General features: G+C 34.8%; 1 protein-coding gene and 1 long non-coding RNA gene across 2 annotated transcripts; both read left to right on the forward strand.

Annotated features, from left to right (window-relative positions):
- Window positions 1-10,848: 10,848 nt before the first annotated feature.
- On the forward strand, window positions 10,849-13,144 carry LOC111882045 (uncharacterized). The gene is made up of 8 exons (XM_023878415.2): window positions 10,849-11,189; window positions 11,294-11,519; window positions 12,024-12,144; window positions 12,221-12,291; window positions 12,361-12,440; window positions 12,536-12,639; window positions 12,736-12,794; window positions 12,886-13,144. Exons 1-8 carry the CDS (start codon window positions 11,104-11,106, stop codon window positions 12,988-12,990), a joined length of 852 nt encoding a protein of 283 aa, XP_023734183.2. The 5' UTR covers window positions 10,849-11,103; the 3' UTR covers window positions 12,991-13,144.
- Window positions 13,145-14,303: 1,159 nt separating this feature from the next.
- LOC122197593 (uncharacterized) lies at window positions 14,304-15,481 on the forward strand. Its single transcript, XR_006191202.1, has 2 exons — window positions 14,304-14,905; window positions 15,322-15,481. It is a non-coding gene; the product is annotated as an uncharacterized LOC122197593 (long non-coding RNA).
- The last annotated feature ends 5,111 nt before the right edge of the window (window positions 15,482-20,592 follow it).

Here is a 20,592-nt window from a genome sequence, read left to right on the forward strand (position 1 = left end):
CCCAACCCCCGTCAAACAACCATGAGCACATAAAACAATCAATCACATAACAAATCTCTAACCAGACAAGCAGTCTAACAAATTGTTGGATATAGTGTCTAAGTCCATAACTATATTTGGTATGTACTTGACCCGACCCGGCATGGTCCATTTGGGTTGCACTTCACCCGAACAATTTATGGATAATATTTGAGAATAGTACAAGTTATGATTTATTAATATATTATAAGTTCTAATATATTAATATAAGATCATATTATTTAATTAGTAGTGATCTATAATTAATCTAGGATTAATTTAGTGATCAAAGATATTACTAATTAAATATGGGCTTCTATATTTATATAGTGTGGGCTTATGCTTATTTGGAATGGTCTAGGCTTGGATGGAGAAGTCCATGGATACTCCATGGAGCTTTAACCCATGGATCTCATGGAAATGAAGAGACATGGGTATTAGGGTTTACATGGATGTAACCCTAATCCACCACACTATATAAAGGAGGCTTTGGCTCTTGAAATCACACTAGTTGACACATGTTGAGGCGAGGGCCGATTTCAAGAGAAGTGTGACTATTCTCTCAAAGTTCCAAGTTTGTGGTGATTTGTGACTTACACTTGAGGCATCCACATTATTGGTGCTAGGCTCTAAAACTCCAAGGAATCAACTACAACTACAAGGTAAGTGTTTCTACTAGCTTTATTTGATTCAAGTTCCCCATGCCATGCTAGTTAGGATATAAGCCTTGGAAAAATAATTATTTGCATGTATCTTAGACAGACATAGATCCAAGGTTTATTAGGGTTGCATGTAAACTTAGGAAGTGTTAGAATGCTCAAAACCCATCAGTGGTATCAGAGCCTAGGCTTGTTTGTTTGATACTTGTTGCGATATGCTTGAAAAAGTCGAAATCTTGCTGTCTGACTGATGGACTCGCCGAGTCCATGGGGGGACTCGCCGAGTCCACTTGTATCTTCAACCTACTCGCCGAGTAGGTTCATGCACTCGACGAGTAGGGTCGACAGAGTGCAGTTTTTCGACTTTAGTTGCTGGAAATGGATTAGAAACATTACCCTAAACTGTTTTGGTACTTGAAAACTTGTTTTAGAAGGTGTAATGTCTTTTCTAACTCATTTACAACAACTAGTTATCAAAATTACAAAGATTAAAGTGTGATTTTGATATATGAAAGTGTTCATGTTCATGATCTTGTTCTTATGATGTTTAGATGATCATAGGAATTATTTGTAACCTATGTGGTAGATTAATTCTTGATCATAATGTTATTTAATGGAATCCATAACTTGTCCTCAAGTTATGGAAAACCAAAAGTCTCTTGGATTGAAAACCATTAAAAGAACACAAGAGTTAGAAAAGTGAAGAGTCTTCATTTTATTACTCTATTAAACTCATAAGTTACAAAATATGAAAAGTTTTGAAAGTTTACAAAACTTGCCCTCAAGTTTTGGAACAAGTAAAGTCAAGTTAAAACTTTAGTTCCAACCCTTAGAATTTTAAAAGTTAAAATTCAACCCTTATACTTATATTATTATGATTTAATAATTATATATATATATATATATATATATATATATATATATATATATGTATGTATAAGAACAAAGTCGTCTTACCGCTAGTACGCCTCATTCACGAAGCCGGTCTATAAGGTGGGTATAAGGTTGTTGCCTATAAAATGGTGACTTAATGGGTGTCCACTCTCACCCACCGCTTGCTTGACTGTTGGAGAGTCGTTAGCCGAACGGGTAAGACAAGGACTTATAAATTCTCATTCAAAGTATGATGAATATTATAAAGTAACTAAATGTTTTATTAAATTCCCAATCTTAGTTACTTTAGGAAAAATGTGAATAAGGTGCTAATCCATGAAATTACACTTTACACTTTGTTTAAGTCGTTGGTGGAGCGTGTGTGGTTAACCGGCACACTAACTTGGACTTAACAAGGTAGGTAAAGGGTGACTTAAAGGTTTATTATAGTATCGATGGAGCGTGTGTGGTTTACCGACACATCGATTGAGTGATAAACTTTAAAGGGTACCAAGTGATTTGCATGGTTACTTCACACCTTGTTTTGTGATCCTCGGCATCCCAGTCACAAAACTTGGAGGGCACACTCGAGATTGAAACATGCCTTTGAAAAGTTCATTGAATCTCAAAGAATCTAGGAATTTCTAAGAACCAATCAAAAACCTAATACTTAAATATTTCGGTTTTCGTGGTGGAAATTGGTGAATCGTCATTCACCCACCTTTCAAATATGGTATAGCTTAGATTACGACATACCTCTTCTAAGTTATATTATATTGTGATTGGATCCTAGCCTTAATATTACATTTGGGTGTTTTATTAAGGACTCTCTTATATCTAAACTAATCTTGTTCTCTTCTTTTTAGATGTCTTCAAACAATGCTGCTTCTGGCTCTAATCCTAACGGCTCCTTTACCCTTATGAACTTGTGTGGGAAAGTCACCTTTGATGGATCCAACTTCAATGAGTGGATCAGAAACATCAGGATGATTACCCGCTACGAGGACAAAGAATATGTCCTTGACAAGGAGCTTAAGGAGATTGATGAGACCACTGCAACTCCTCAGGAGATCGCTGAATTTCGGGCACATGAAAGGGATGCTACGAAAGTGGCTTGCATCATGATGGCCACGATGACAGCGGAACTCCAAAAGTCTTATGAGGATTTCTACCCTTATGAAATGCACCAAGATTTGATGGAAAGATACCATCAAAGTGCAAGACAAGAGAGGTATGAAATCATTTGCTCCATGATAACAACCATGATGAAGGACGGGGAATCCGTCACGAGCCACATGCAGAAAATGCAAAGGTATGTCGATCGTTTGCTGAAGCTTAATGTGAACTTCCCTGAGGATCTTGCAATAGATATCATTTTGCACTCCTTACCATCGTGCTATGATCAATTTTGCATGACATATCACATGAATAAGGAAGAGGTCACACTCAGCAAACTTCAGGGACTTCTCAAGACCGCAGAATCAGGTCTTAAGGGGAAGTCGGTTGCTATCACTCCTACTCCAAACTCAACTCCGGTTTTGGCAATTAGGAAAAGTCAATGGAGGAAGAGAAAGAGGTCCTCGAAGGGTACCAAGGCTCGGACCCTTGATGACTCTTCTTCAAGTGGAACCAAGAAAGGTTTCGTCACTCCTTCTTCTGACCCAAAAGAGGCTGAATGCTTCTATTGCCATGAAAAGTCTCATTGGAAGCGGAACTGCCTAAAGTACCAGCAGGATGTGAAGGATGGGAAAGTCAAACCCAACCATGCAGGTACTTACACTATCATTTCTAATAACTCACCCCATTCTAAATCTTGGGTCCTTGATACCGGTTGTGGTATTCATATTTGTTGCGACTTGCAGGGACTAAGAAGAAGTGAGAATGTGGAGCAAGGAAGAATAAACTTGATCATGGGGAATAGGAAAGCTTTACCTGTTACCAAGATTGGAGTTTATACTTTATCGCTAAGTAGTGGGTTTAATTTAGATTTGAATAAATTTTGTTATTCGCCAAGAATGGCAAGAAATATTATTTCCTTTCATGCTTTGTACAAACAAGGGTTTACCTTTTCATTTAATAATGAAGTTGGTTCTATAGATGTTTTCTATAATAATGTTTTTTATTTTAAAGCATTACCTTGTGATGGTGTGTATGAAGCTGTATCTGTTGTAGATAACTTAGGAAATAATGTTTTGTGTATTGATTCTACTACTAATAATAACTTGGATAAAGCATCATTATGGCATTGTCGTCTTGGACATATAAGCAAGAAACGCATAGGCCAACTCCAAAAGGATGGAGTCTTGGAGTCGTTTGACCTAAAGTCAGATGATAGTTGCGAATCATGCTTACTTGGAAAAATGACAAAGTCACCCTTCACAGGCTCGTGTGAGAGGGGTGAAGGTTTGTTGGACCTTATACACACGGATGTGTGTGGACCATTCAAACATGCCACAAGGGATGCTAATCGTTATTATTTGACTTTTACTGATGATTACAGTAGATATGGATATGTCTACTTAATCAAGCATAAGTCAGAGACTTTCGAGAGGTTTAAAGAATTTAAACAGGAAGTCGAGAATCAATTGGGCAGGAACATTAAGATGCTTCGATCCGATCGAGGAGGTGAGTATCTTAGTTCAGAGTTCCTCGACTATCTTAGGGAATGTGGGATTGTCTCACAATTGACACCTCCCAGGACACCACAGTTGAATGGTGTGGCTGAGAGGCGTAATCGAACCTTGTTGGATATGGTTCGTTCCATGATGAGTCGAGCTACGCTACCAATCTCATTCTGGGGGTATGCCTTAGAGACTGCCGCCCATATTCTTAATCTTGTCCCTACAAAGAAAGTTGCCAAAACTCCTCACGAGATGTGGACTGGAAAAGTACCTAAGCTAGACCACATCAAGATTTGGGGTTGTGAGGCTTTCGTGAGACGCGAGACTCATGATAAGCTCGAACCTCGAAGCGAGAGGTGTATTTTCATCGGCTACCCACAACAATCCTTTGGTTACCTCTTCTACAGACCTAGTGACAATGTGGTCTTTGTAGCAAGAAGAGGAGTCTTTCTAGAGAGAGAATTTATAAGCCAAGGAGACAGTGGGAGGCAAATTGATCTTGAAGAAATTCAAGAATCAAGCGGTGAAGGAACTTCAAACACTAGCCCTCAACTTGAGGAGGAAACTCCTGTTGAGCCAGTTGATGAGCCTGTACCTCTGAGGCGTTCCACGAGAGTTAGGAATGCACCTGAGCATTACTATGGTTTCCATATTACTGCGGAAGGTGAGACACTTATTAGTGATGAGACACTAGTAGGTCTGGATGAACCTAACAGCTACACGGAAGCCATGGCAGGCCCTGAGGCTGCTAAATGGAAAGAGGCCATGGATAGCGAGATACAATCCATGTATGACAATCAAGTTTGGAACTTGGTTGAGAATGTACCAGGTCGTAAGACTGTAGGGTGCAAATGGGTCTTCAAGAAGAAGACCGACATGGATGGTAAAGTACACACTTATAAGGCTAGACTAGTTGCAAAGGGCTTCTCTCAAATTCCTGGAGTGGACTATGATGAGACCTTTTCTCCAGTAGCCAAGATTAAGTCTATTCGGGTTCTGTTAGCCATAGCTGCATTTCATGACTATGAAATATGGCAAATGGATGTCAAAACTGTTTTCCTTAATGGAAAGCTGGCTGAAGATGTTTACATGAGTCAGCCAGAGCGTTTTGTCAGCAACGAGTACCCTAATAGAGTGTGTAAGCTCGAGAAATCCATTTATGGATTGAAACAGGCACCTCGCAGGTGGAATCTTTGCTTTGATGAGAAAGTCAAGGAATTTGGCTTTTCGAGGAGTGAAGATGAATCTTGCGTCTATATCAAGGCTAGTGGGAGCATAGTCAGTTTTTTGGTACTGTATGTGGATGACATACTACTCATAGGAAATGACATCCCAACCCTGCAGGAAGTAAAGTCCTGGCTTGGGAAGTGTTTCGCTATTAAGGACCTTGGTGAAGCTGCCTATATCCTAGGGATAAAGATTTTGAGAATCAGGAGTAAAAGGCTAATTGGACTTAGCCAAAGCACCTACTTGGACAAAGTGTTGAAAAGATTCAACATGCATAACTCCAAGAAAGGTGAGTTACCCATTCAGTGTAACGCCAGATTGAGTAAGACACAAAGCCCTAGTACTGAGGCTGAGATAGGAGAAATGAGTCGATTTCCTTATGCTTCAGCTGTAGGATCGATCATGTATGCCATGACGTGTACTCGACCTGATGTAGCTTTTGCTTTGAGCATGGTTAGCAGGTATCAGGCGAACCCTGGCAAGGAACACTGGACTGCGGTAAAGAATATCCTCAAGTACCTGCGAAGGACTAAGGACTGGGTCCTTACTTTCGGTGGGAGTGATGACTTGAGAGTTGTAGGGTATAGTGATGCTAGCTTCCAGACTGATAGGGATAATTTCCGCTCTCAGTCAGGCTGGGTCTTTACCCTAAACGGAGGAGCAATTTCTTGGAAAAGTTCCAAGCAGGAGACAGTGGCTGATTCCACTTGTGAATCAGAGTATATAGCAGCAAGCGAGGCAGCAAAGGAGGCGATATGGCTAAAGAAATTCATCGAAGACCTTGGAGTTGTACTAGCTATAAAAGAGCCAATGGAGATTTTCTGTGACAGCAATAGTGCGGTTGCCTTAGCCAAGGAACCAAGGGATCACGGGAGATCCAGACACATCGACAGAAAATACCATTTTATCAGACATCGAATTGAAGAAGGACTCCTCATGGCGAAGAGGGTATCATCGGATGAGAACCCGACAGATCCCCTCACGAAGGGCCTGAGTAGGGTTAAGCATCTCCAGCATGCTCGGAGCATAGGGCTGAAGGATGATATAAGTTTTAGTAGTTAGATAACCCAGAAATTTGTAAAGTGTAATTGACATTTGATGATGAATAAAAGGTGTTTTATTTATGAGTAAAGTGTTGCTATCTCTTGTCGATCTTTTACTATATTTCTTTTGCATGTTTTGACTTCTAGAATAATTATGTTTGGTATATCATATTATTCAAACCTCCACAGCCGGTCATATGTCGGAAGTAGGTATGAATCAAGACTGTCATGATTGGTTGCAGAGGTCTAAGGTGTTGGACATGGCTACAACAATCATGAGTGCTCATAAGTTCTGAGCATTGGACTCAACCCACGCTCACTGGAATCACTTCATGGAATTTTATCTCGAGTGATCGTGAGACGGTAATATCATATAAGTCTTCAAACCTAGAGATATGATTTGTTACTTACGAGTTGGTTATGCATTGATTGTACGTAAACGCATTGGTAACTCGATGTTATAAAACGTGCTTTTGTGTGTAATTTAATGAGTGGTAGAACAAACATATGAGTCGAAGTTTATCTGTTCCTTCTTGGATTAGAAGCTGATATCTGGGCCCCTCGATGATTTTGTTTTGACCTATGTACCGGGCCCGGTCAGAACTAAATTGATGTGTTCAGTTGAGTTCTATGTCAAACAAATCGGAAATCGGGAAACAAATGCTGGACAATAAGCAAGACAATGTTCCATGTATTTGTCCGGCTGATATCTAGAACAGAGGATTATATGATCACTTATCTAAATGGCGCGTTCTAGTTCAACAGAGTTTAAAGAGCTACGATTGCTGATCAGTTCCTGAAGTTATACTTGCAAATATAGTTACTAGACTTATCCAAGTGGGAGACTGTTGGATATAGTGTCTAAGTCCATAACTATATTTGGTATGTACTTGACCCGACCCGGCATGGTCCATTTGGGTTGCACTTCACCCGAACAATTTATGGATAATATTTGAGAATAGTACAAGTTATGATTTATTAATATATTATAAGTTCTAATATATTAATATAAGATCATATTATTTAATTAGTAGTGATCTATAATTAATCTAGGATTAATTTAGTGATCAAAGATATTACTAATTAAATATGGGCTTCTATATTTATATAGTGTGGGCTTATGCTTATTTGGAATGGGCTAGGCTTGGATGGAGAAGTCCATGGATACTCCATGGAGCTTTAACCCATGGATCTCATGGAAATGAAGAGACATGGGTATTAGGGTTTACATGGATGTAACCCTAATCCACCACACTATATAAAGGAGGCTTTGGCTCTTGAAATCACACTAGTTGACACATGTTGAGGTGAGGGCCGATTTCAAGAGAAGTGTGACTATTCTCTCAAAGTTCCAAGTTTGTGGTGATTTGTGACTTACATTTGAGGCATCCATATTATTGGTGCTAGGCTCTAAAACTCCAAGGAATCAACTACAACTACAAGGTAAGTGTTTCTACTAGCTTTATTTGATTCAAGTTCCCCATGCCATGCTAGTTAGGATATAAGCCTTGGAAAAATAATTATTTGCATGTATCTTAGACAAACATAAATCCAAGGTTTATTAGGGTTGCATGTACACTTAGGAAGTGTTAGAATGCTCAAAACCCATCACAAATCACATAGCATATCAACATCCTAACCAGGATTCCGACTCAACCGGTCACTAGCATAACATTACCATATATCCCGGGTACTGACCTTAACCAGGTCACTAACATAACACCATCCTAAATACCAGGATGCATATCTAGCAAAACAATAACGTAACAAACAATACCCGGATTTCCATCCGATAAAGGGTCGACCTTGGTGCCGTAGACCTTGTCGATATAATGAGGATAACTCACCTTGCAACTGCCGAAATCCTACAAATCTCCGACCGCTGACTCATCGGGACTCCCAACTATCACATGATAATCACCAAGTTAGAGTCCAATCATGACTTTCTAGACCAAGGGCCCACAACACTCATTAAGTCCATCATCCTCTTATTAGGCCAAGACCCAAAACCAAATCCTCATGCAAAACCCATTATTGGCCCAATTTACTAAATTGGGCCCACCTTTCCAAACGGGCCTATATCCAAGGTCCATAATAATTATTGGGCCTAAATTACTCCATCCATAATGTTCAGTCACGGCCCAAGCCCCACTAGCCCATAAACAACCCAATCACTTAAGGCCTAAAATCAAAAAACCAACAGAGGGAGTACGCTGGGCGTAAACTCGCTGAACCAAAATTCCACATAAGTTCTTAATGGCTTAAGCTCTTAAGCCCAAACTTCAGATTCATCGACCAAACATGCCTAAGATTCATAAAGTCTCAAACTTTATTACTTGGGACGTCCATAAAGCTCTTAACTCAAGGTCTTAATCCATAAAGACCCACCTACATCACACATGAGACAATCAAGCCTTTGGGACCTCATTTTTCTCACTCAAGACCTCTCCTAAGGTCTGAAAGGACAACTAATCTCAACCAACTCGCATCATGCATCACTTTGGGGTTTTTGGGACAAGAAATGGTGTCAAGACCTCATAACACCAAGATCTACACAAAATAAATGTCAAACAAGAGACTTTATACCTCAAAAGGGCTCCAGAAGATGATGTTATTCCAGATCTATAAGCTCCAACTTCCCAAGTCCTTCTTTGACAACTTCCTTTTTTCCTCTTCTAAGCTTAAACCACCAAAATGAGCTTCCCAATGTCAAGATCTCACAAAATGGAAGGATGAGGCATTCTAGGGTTTCTCTGAGGCTGGGGAGGATGATAATGAGGCTAGGGTTTGAGCCATTATGTTCTTTATATAGTGGCTCACCCTCAAATTAGGGTTTAAGGACTCTGAGCGTACGCGTCCTTGCACCCGTGACCATTTGCTCTACAACGCTGGGCGTAACCCAGCCTACGCTGGGCGTAACCCAGCCTACGCTGGGCGTACCCACGCGTGTCCCAATTGCATGCATGGCCTACTTCGAAAACTTTTTCCGTTAAGGGCCATAAATGTCACTTTCTTTAAAATGTCATAACTCCTTCATCCTAAGTTCGGTTCCGACGAACTTTATATCCACGAAAAGGTGGCGAGAAGCCCTATGCTTCTAACGACACACCCTGGTTCGAAACCTTCTCGAATGAAACCTATTGCCCACAAAAGACTGAAACGCCCTTACTCTAGATCCCGGAAATTCATAAATAAGTACTTATAGAACGGGGCGTTACACAAATGGTGGTGAAATCGTGAGGAGTGGAAGCTGTGGTGGTCGAAAGAAGTGACGGTGGGGTGTTTTAACCATGGCAGTGGGCGGAGAGGGAATGACGAATGTGGGAGGTCACTGTGAAGACGTCAGTGGAAGCATGGCAAAAGCTCCAGTTGTTGCCTCCACCGGTATCTGTCGCTCCCTCGTGTCTTTCTCTTCGAAGACTGTGAAATTTGGACCACCACCAAACGATTTCTCTCCCTCTCTCTCTCACTTTCATTTTCTATTCTCTCTCTCACTTTCATCTTCGCCCGACCATATGACTGGAACGCCACTGTGAAGTCTCAGTGGATAAAAAAAATATTTACAAGAATTTTCATTTTACCTTTTGTTAAAATTAGAAGCTGTTAGTTGTTTATTTACAGTAAAAATGTTTTGATTTTATATTAGATGTGTTATAATTGGATTAGCTGACAATTAATTAGCTATTAAGAGTATACATTTTTAATGTTTGAAATTTGTAGATATCAATGGTGTAAATTGTGAAGATCAAAATTAAATTTGTGAAGATCAAAATTGAATTTGTAAATATCTAGTTTGAATTTGTTATAATATATATAATATATGTTGTGATATTAATGAAGTTCAATTAAAAAAAATTAAATAAGATTGTTAGATTATTTAAAACAAACTTTGATATTAACAAATTACAGTGTTCAATGACTTTATTTTTTTACAGAAAAAAGCTGAAAATATTAAATTTTCAAAACATAAAAAAGCTGAAAATATTAAATTTTCAAAGTCAAACACTTTAATTTCTCAGGTATTGAAAAAAAAAAACAGTTTGACTAAAAAATCATAACTACAAGGTCCTATAAAGAAATCTGGGGTCTAAATAATAGGACCCTAAAACGGAAAAATAAATGTTTTGATGAGTTATAGTTAAAATAAAATAATTTCCCAACAAGTTGTTCACACTTAGTGATATTACTAAGTAACAAAACACTAGAGTTTACACCTTTTAAAAGTTGATTCGTTGTAAAAATGAGTCTGTTAAAGCAAAAAACGGACATTTTCATCAAATCATTGAGTTTAAGTCAACATAATGTTTTCTGTGAAGGGTTTTTTACGTTAATCCTTTCTCAATTTGCTTTTGGAAAACATTTTTTTTTTTTTTTTTTTTTTTTTTTTTTTTTTTTTTTTTAATGTATAAAGTGGTACGTCTAAAAGACGAGGGATTAGAAGTGAATCAGGAAAGAGTTTAAGGACTGAAGCTGTCAAGTGGAGCCGTATTTAGAAGAAATACGTGCTACTGTACGTGGAATAGGACAATACGCTATTGAACTGGAAGATATTCGCGCTCATTTCACATAACTGCTCTCACATTTTAGGGTTTTCTCGCTGATTTCCCCCTTTCGTTGTTCTTGCATTCTGGTAGTGTAATCGGTGTTCTTGTCGGTGTATCCATGGCATTCCGAGCTCCACGAAGGAGTTACCGAGCTCTTTGCCGCACCTATCCGTTTAGCATTGGACGTAGCTTTTGGTTAAAGGCGTAAGTTTCTTGTCAAAGTGATTGTTCTTGTAGGAGTTTGAGTTTGATTGTTTGTTAAGTTCTTAACCAGTCGAGTTTTTGGTTGATTTTGTCGTATGCAACAGTAAACTGGGAGGAATGCAACATCGAATGAATATGAGGCAGAGACCCACAATCTCGAAGTCGAAGGAAGCGGATGGATCTCAAAACCCTAACCCTACACGTGGTCAGATTGATGAACAATCCAAGGTTTTGAATGGTGTTGCAGAAGGAACTACTTCGCGTTCCATACATGTACACGTTGTTGGTGCAGAAATCGTTGACGAAACAGAGGGTGCTACAAATCTTTCAGTAAGATCTCAACCCTTTTTGTTGCTTTCGTTCCCCCAGGTTTTTGTTTCCATGTTGTGTAGTAGTACCGAATACTTTCAGATCTGAAGCTTTAAAGCTAAGAGTAATGGAAACCAGCATATACAACGTTTTAAGGAAATATGTTGCTAAGAATTGATCAGTTGGAATGTAGATAATCATTACATGAAACCAAGAATAATATCATTTGTACATTAATTGGTCTAATCATAAGCTTGAAAATTTTGATTCATGGCTGCTTAATTGTTTGAAAGCGAAACTATAATAGTACAAATCAGGTTAAATAAATACTCAATGGGCTCCGCTAAACATAAAAGGGAGGAAGAAAAGAAAATTAAATCTTAGTGGACTCTTGGGAGTTGAATTTGTTTTAACAACAATTGAAATGGAAATAGAGATGGATGATGGCACTGTTGAGCTTGTAATTTCTATTAGCATGTTTAGTTGTTTAATACTCAACAACTTGATTTATTACTTTTGATGCAGGGACATGATGATGTTGATGATGGTATTCACAACGTGATGACAGTCAGTCTAGAATATCAGCTTGTGAAAAACGTACTGATACTTCTAAAAACTAACCTTTTACATTCTGCACTTGGTGCACGTAAGCATCATCATCTAATATCTATTTCATCATTCAATGCATCCATTCATGGATTTTGTGAATGTGTGTGAAATAGGTATTTTAGGTGAAGCAGGTCAAGAGCATGTGTTGAGGGTTATCACCGGATCTTCAAAATCTAAAAAGGCGGTATGTATGAATTATGAAATTATACTTATTTATTTTAATTACTATTATGTGGGGGATGGATTGTTATAGATTGTTGAGTACTTAGAGACAGAAAACATTGCATGGAGAGAAGAGAATGACAAAACAATCTTGCGGATTAAAATTAATGGGTAGGTTTCCGTGAAAACTAAACCCGACCCATATGATATGACCCACGGCCCGTTTATATGTATTTGGATTATGAGTATTTTGTTTGTTTGTGCAGTGACCAAAAGTTTGAGGTGATGAGAATCAGTCTACGTGGACTGCATGTGGATCATGCAATGGAGCTTCTGAAACCTCTCGTGTCAGTAGCTGCATTTGGTGGAGGTAATAATAATAATAATATCTATTTCATCATCCATACATGAACATAAACATAATTATATATATTTTAATCAATGGATTTATTATAATGTTGTACAGTTGTGGGGGAATTGAAAGTTGTGACTGGATCTGAGAGGAGTTCAAACATTAAGAGGACGGTATGTTATTGTTATGTATGAATTAATTTTAAAGGATATTATTTTAATTAATTATTATGTGGTGTGGGATGAATATTGAATATGATTGTAGGTTATTGAGTATTTGGAGAGAGAGAAGATGGAATGGAAAGAAGAAAACAAAACAACTTTGTTAATCAAGTTTCCCACTAATGACATGCTGGCTCGCCTCTTCTAAATGACTTGAAGATTATGTTCAAAAATCAATTTGTGTATATGAATATGATCTGTTATTTGAAGCTCACAAAATCTTTTCTTTGTATATTCTCTACCATTTTGTGCATATTTCTGAAGCTGCTATGCTATGCTATGGTTTAGGTTTCTTACTTTAATACTTTTCTCTTCATTTTGGTGATTCTCTAATGGGGAATTCAAATGAATGTTTTTGGCCAGATCCTGATTATATCGAGTATGTTAAGAGTTTTGCTACTTGTGGTTTGCATCACTGGTGCCTCTGTTATTAACAATAATAACCTTTTTTAGCAAATCTGAATAAATTGCAATTAGTTATTTGTTTGGCTGATATGAAATGGAATCTCTTTTCTATTTGGTTTGGGTTTGCACATTTTTTCAAAAGAATTTGGAATTGTTTTCTATTTGCCAAAGATTTGGAAAGTAACTTATGTAATACGACCAAAATATTATTTTTATTAATTTTTGTAACTTAATATTATTTTTAACAAAGTGATGATACTTCCATTCAATTAATATTTTCATTTATTAAACTTGTAAGAGCTCAAACTTATGTTTTTTTCTTAAGTTTGCACATAATATATAAAATAAAAAGATAATCTTACAAAATGAAAATATATAATTGTAGTTGTACTTATAAAAGCAATTAATAAATATCTTGCTTTGAGGCTGGGTCTAGAGGCATATAGTTAGGAGTTGGGTACAAATTTAAAGAGTTAAAGAAATAAAATGTACATAGGTATGCATGTTTGTATGTAAATTGAAATTTTTTTCACTGCGGACAAAAAAAGTAGGTGTTGTCGGTGTCCACATCGGGACACCTGCTAGATTCGCCCCTGGTTGGGTGGGGGTATGTTTTTTTTTTCTCAAAAACAATATTAACCATATTTAAAAAAACAAAATTGAAAAACAAAAACCGATAGAAAATACAAAACCAAATATGTTTTCAAATTTTATAAAATGGAAAATGAAAACTCAAAAGTTTTAAACAAACATCTATTCTAAATTTTCTAATGAAATCTGAAAATGAAAATTCTATTATTTTTAAAACTTTTTTTTTCCCAAGAAAACTGAAAACAATTTTCTGAAATCATATACAACATAAGATTTTGATTTTTTTTTGTTTTTTTTAGGGTATAAAGTGAGAAGTGTAAAAGATGTTGGGTTAAAAGTGAATCAGGAAAGAGTTTGAGGACTAACATTGTCGAGTGGAGCAGTATTTTGAAGAAATATGCTTTATTCCGTCTCAAACTCTTTCTTTCAAAATAAAGTTTATTATTGTATACGAGAAGCAAAATACGCTATAAAAGTGGAAGATATTCAAACTCTCACATTATAGGGTTTTCTCTTTGATTTCCCTCTTTTCGCTGTTCTTGCATTTAGATGAGTCTTTCTGGTTGTATAATCTGAGTTCTTGTAGCCTTGATAAAAGTGCGTTAGAAGTATCTCTTGGTTAAAAGCGTAAGTTTCTTGTCTAGTTGCTGTTCTCGTAAGATTTTGTTTGATTGTTTGTTAAGTTCTTATTCAGTTGAGTTTTTGGTTGATTTTGTTAAACAAAAGTTGTTATTTGTTGAAAATATTTGGTTTAAAAATACTATAACTATACCGTGGTATGCAAACAAAAAATTGGGAAGAATGAAGCATCACAAACCTTCAACCTCAAAGTCGAAGGAAGCCTCTGGATCTCAAAACCCTAACCCTACACTTGGTCAGATTGATGACCACTCCGAGGTTTGAGTGGTGTTGAAGAAGGAATTGCTTCGGTTTCCATACAAGAACACTCTACTGCTACAGCTGCAGAAATCGTCGAGGCACCTTCGAGTTCGAGTGTTAATGGGGACGATGATTCTGCAGAAAGATTTGGGAATTTGGCAGAAACAGAGGCTGCTTCAGATCATTCAGTAAGATCTCAACCCTTTTTTCCTTTTGTTCCTATGTACTGAATCCAAAAAATACTCAACGAAATGGAGCATGGTAAGTATATACAAGGGTTTATGGAAATATGTTGCAAAGACTTGATGAGTAATGTAGATAATTATTACATGAAACCAAGAATAATATTATTTGTACATAATTGGAGGGTCTTTTTATAAGCTTGAAATTTGTGGTTCATGGCCTTGGTTAGTTGTTTGAAAGTGAAGATTAATATTGAATGGATTCTGTTAAAGATAAAAGGGAGGAGGAAAAGAAAAGTAAATCTTGTTGGAATTGAATTTTAATAACAATTAAAATGAAAAAAAATAGGGATGGATGATGGGAGTGTTGAGCTTGTAATTGCTATTAGCATGTTTGATTTGATTTATTACTTTTGATGCAGGAAGATGAAGATGATGACGACGCTTACAATGTGTATTGTATACAATCAGTCTTGAATATCAGCTTGTGAAACACACACTGATATTTCTAAAAAGTTTTCTTTGATATTCTGCATTTAATGCACGTAAGCATCATCTATTATCTATTTCATGATTACACAATGCATCCCATTGATTGATTTTGTGAACTAGGTGTGAAACCTGTGTACTACACGGGGATATTACAAGAAATGAATATTTGCATTTTTATCCCTTAATAGCATCATAGTTTCATTTGTATCACATAATACATTATGGTGTAAAAACATTATCAAACACAAGTATGATGCTATTATAGTGTAAAAACAAAAAACATAATTAAAAAAACGATACAATGTAGTATTATGACATAGTATAAAGTAGTTTTTATGAGATGCAATTTGTGTATTTTGTTAAAACACATATATAAAATACAATAAAATCATAAAATTCTATTATATTGGAATAAATAGAAAGCTAATATGTGCTATAAAGAGAATATATATTATAAAGTTGGTTTTTTATTTGATTTTATTTGTTTTTTAAGTAAAGATGAAAAAATTTGAAAAAAGAAATTAACCCTTTAACGTATCTATAAAACAAATATTTGTTGGTTTAATTAACATGAGCATTCTACAAAAGAATAAGAAAAGTAAATTATTATAATGGTAACATTTTTGTATTTCTGAATAACGTAGTAGTTATATAAGTGACAAATATATGAAAAAAAAACTTGAAAAACCGAATAGAAAAAACACAATACAATTTTCACCAAAATAATTCTATTAACTCAAAAGGTAATTCAAACACAATAAAATAATATCAAATTGTTCCAACCATCAAAGCAAAACAAACCCACACAAAGAAAAACAAAAAATAGAGTGACTTTGGGGGTTATCAATGCACTCGACATAAGTAACATATCAAATAAAAAATATTAAACGGAATGTATTCGTACCATTGAAAATATTAGATAACGGAGTTCTTAAATTAAAATTGGAAGTAGATTCAAAATTTTGTTGAGCACGACCACGATTAGCTATAAAATAAAAACATTAGTAAATAAAAATACATATCAATTAGTTCAAAAGAAACAAACATATTCTGATAAACGAATATATTTTATATACTATATGGAATACCTATTGGCGTGGTGGTCATATCATTACATTTTCTCTTATCCAAATACACTTTTCTCTGTTTTCTTTTGACCTTGGGATCGTTATATAATGGACCTTTGCTATTAACAATGGAAGAAGATTGGAAACTTGTGTGCTATATCTATATGATATATTTGGGTTAACATTTTCATCAAAACGGGTAACATATATAGAATTATCTGAATAAATTATATGTTGTTGCCGATAACCCACATCTGATATATAAAAGTAACAAAAATAAATAAGAAAATATATTAGTTATATTTCATAAAGATTCGATTGGATATAATACAATATTTTTGTATAAATTAATTGATATTAACCTCTCAAATTACAATATAAAAAATTCAATTGTATACAAACGATTACCAATTTGCATGCTAGACGTAACATTGGAATTTCTTTTATCCAGATGTAATTTTCTATGTTTTCGTCTTTCTTTAGGGTCCGTAGAATCCATATCTTGTTTGAAACCGTTAAACTTTTAAATTCCTGTAATAAATAGTGTAACGAAAAGTGTTAATTTTTTTTAATTAAGTTGTTACTCTTAAGACAATTGAATATATTTTTGCTTGTAATGATGATGTTTATGTCCATATGATCATTGAATATAACCACAACATACTCAAGAAGCAAAAAAAACCACATCAACAATGGATGTTGTTCCGGCTACAGCACATTCATACACATAATACAGAATAAAAAACACACAAATACAAATGACATACAGAATTACACACAAACACACAGTGATAACATGGTTAAAAAAATAATTGAGTTCAACGCTGTGTAGAAGCATATTCCAACCTTGTGTAGAAGCTGCAAGGTAACAAATATACACTTTATTTAAGCAAATTAGTATACATAATGACAGTAAAATGTATGCAGGATGTTGCATTTTTGAAAAATAAATGTTCACATACACAAACAGTAAAACATAGTACTTTCAATTTGGTGTTTAAAGTGGTAGAAATGTGGTAGTATACTCATATATTATAAATTAAAACGACCTGTCAAAAAATAGTTAGTTGAGTAGGGAAAAAAGTCAATTTGCAACAAATACACAAAATAAGGAAATCATTATATAGAACTGTATGGAGTGTGGATGCAAAATAAGACCGAAAAGGATATACAAATCAAGTTTTGTGCAACACATATAGAACCTATAACAATTTAATAATACCTCAAGTACCACCTACCTACTTATACTCTCAAGGATGTACCACAATGACAGACAACAATTTGATAGAGAAAGCCGTCTCCCAAAACAATTGTACCACATGTAGAGATAACAAACAAATACTTAATTAAAAAGACGATACTACCCTTATACACACGAGTAACTTTGGGGGTTATCAATTTTAACAAACAAACAACAATAAACAATTTGAAACATTTTTACTCATTCCAACACAATATAACTATTATGTTATCATGAACAAAAAAGATACATAATCAAATATATTGTGGCAAAATTAAAAAATTTATAATATTTGCCAAAACCGAATGTACACCAAATTGAAACAAAAACAGTCACATTTATGATTTTTTTTTTTTAATTTTTTTAACAGAATGTGATGTGCTAATAACAAATAAGAGGTTTTTTTTTCAGAGTTGTTTTTGTTACTTTTGTGAGTTGTTAGTATTTATGAATTTCCTATGATGTTCTTCACCTCAAATAGAAAGAATTTCCTTTTATCTTCTCTTGTCTGAATTTGTTATCAAAGATTGTCTGCTTTCTTGCCATTTTGGGATGCAAAATGTGAATATTTCCTATTTATTTTTTAAGTCAAACCTTCTTCTTACAGATAGGTGGTGGTAGTGTTCCCAACACACTTGTCATTGCAAATTGTTAATTTGTCAAATTTAGAGTAACAACAAAGTACACTTATCACAGGTGAGTCCATTAAGAATTTCAAACTTGTTGCCTCTAATTCCAACACACTTGTCATTGCAAATTGTTAAGTTGTCAAATTATAGAGTGATAGTTAATTAGTGAATTGTTCCTTAATTGAAGTGGTGTATTAAGATTCTCATAAACTTGCAAATTACACAAAGTGGGTTATTTCAACTAAACTAAGCCATTAACCATCAAGGAGGTTACATAGCAAGTAGTTATATAATCAAACACATAATATTCATTTGACCAATTATCGAGAAATCCAGACCAAAAACTCTTATGAGCATATAATCAAACAGTTGGTGTGCAAGGAAAATAGAATCGTACCTGTAATAACGCCAACAATTAAACTGAGAACATGGAAGATCGATAATTGCAAGGGTTAGAGCCTGAAGATCGATGGAGATCCTAAAGCTCGATGTTGGCAGATCGAGAAATTAGAAGATCGATGTCGGAGTTTTGGGGTCGATTGCTGATCGAAGATGGAAAGCGTGATGATCGATTGAGAGAATAATTATAGCCGGCGGTAAAATGGCAGAGGAGGAAGCGGCGTTGTAGAGATGGGAGTTTCATTGGGGAAGAGGGATTCGATGGAGAATTGGAGATGGAGGCGTAGAGGAGGAGAGGTAAAATGAGGGTATAGAAAAAAAATCAATTTTAGAGCTATCATTAATTATGTCATTTATTACATTAAAAATATATCAATTGTATTTCAACGAAGCATTTATTTTTATCAATATTGTAACCGATCTGTGATATGTGAACAAATCAGAAAATTACATGTGGAAATAAATAAATTCTAAAATTCTATTAAAATGCTATGTGTCCAAAACAATGAGGAGATGACATGTGGCAGAAAAATGAGTTTTATTTGTTAGTATAGATGTGTGTAATAGGTTTTTTAGGTACATGTCATGAGTAGGTGTTGAGAGTTATCACCAATACTTCAGAATATAAACAGGTTGTATGAATTATGAATTATGATGAAATTATATTATTTTAATTATTTATTATTATTATTATTATTATTATTAGGGGATGGATTGCTGTAGATTTTAGATTGTAAAACAAGTTGGAACTAGCCCATTTGGTCGTTCTAAATCTTCCTTAATAAATGAAGGTTTTTTTTACTACATGTCAATCTCTCATGAGTTTTGACACTTGTCATTTTGTGGTATTTTTGAAATAAATATTATCCACTTATCAATTTTTGGTTTGTTTTAATTTTTAAAATTAAAGTCATATACTTATATATGTAAAATATTAAATATTATATATATGATATTAAATTGCAATAAATACGTTTCTTTCTGTCTTCTTTTAAAGTTGTACATTTAAAAATATATTCTGTTTACACTTTAATGTTTATTTTTTTTTTAAATCAATTAATGTAATATATAGGTCTCACACCTACTTAATAATTAACTAGGAGGTCTTGGGTTCAATCTCAAAGAGGATATATATATATATATATATATATATATATATATATATATATATATATATATATATATATATATATATAATTTTTTCTACACTTATCGATCATGACTTTCTCGAGTCTGATAAAAGTCTTGACTGTTACTTGGTTGCTTATGATGATTTTAATGCATATAAATATGGTTTCTAGGAATGATCACAAAAGTTATGGTTTGGTTTTTGTTTCGATTTTGTTCCATGAACAACTCATTTAAAATTGACTAACTTATCCTTATTAATTAATACTTTATTTGTTTTATTTTTTTTAAACTTATTTTTTAAAAAATGTTTGATAAATGTGGCTCCAACCTCATCACAGTCCATCTCTTTGCGTGAAACCTGATATGAAACTTTTTGATAATTGTTTGACATGATATAAAAAAAATAGTATATTGATGGACTAGAGAAAAAACTTAAGTATACAATGTTTTGTACACCGGATACAACCCAATTTTTTCTAAAAGAGAAATACTCTAAATAGATACTTATCAAGTAAATTAAAGTTTTGCTCTATGTTTTTCACATCTTTCTAAAGGTTTAATTTTATTTTTGAAAAAATGATACAAATACTCCTCATTGTTTTAGATCCATTACAGTTGGTCCTTTTTTTCCGCTACCAGCTATGGGCATTTTATCCTTATTTTGATTTTTTTTTTTACCAATTTTGTCATTTGTGATTTTATTTATTTATGTTAATTAGAGCTTCAAAAGTTTAA

Source organism: Lactuca sativa, chromosome 4 (assembly GCF_002870075.4).
Source record: "Lactuca sativa cultivar Salinas chromosome 4, Lsat_Salinas_v11, whole genome shotgun sequence".
In the NCBI taxonomy this organism is placed as follows: domain Eukaryota; kingdom Viridiplantae; phylum Streptophyta; class Magnoliopsida; order Asterales; family Asteraceae; genus Lactuca; species Lactuca sativa.

What these genes read in the sequence shown, in the direction of transcription:
- LOC111882045 (XM_023878415.2), top strand. Translation starts at nt 11,104, where the DNA reads ATGGCATTCCGAGCTCCACGAAGGAGTTACCGAGCTCTTTGCCGCACC. An exon ending in CTTCAAAATCTAAAAAGGCG is followed by an intron (nt 12,292 to 12,360) that starts GTATGTATGAAT and finishes GGATTGTTATAG; the next exon opens with ATTGTTGAGTACTTAGAGAC. An exon ending in AGTAGCTGCATTTGGTGGAG is followed by an intron (nt 12,640 to 12,735) that starts GTAATAATAATA and finishes AATGTTGTACAG; the next exon opens with TTGTGGGGGAATTGAAAGTT.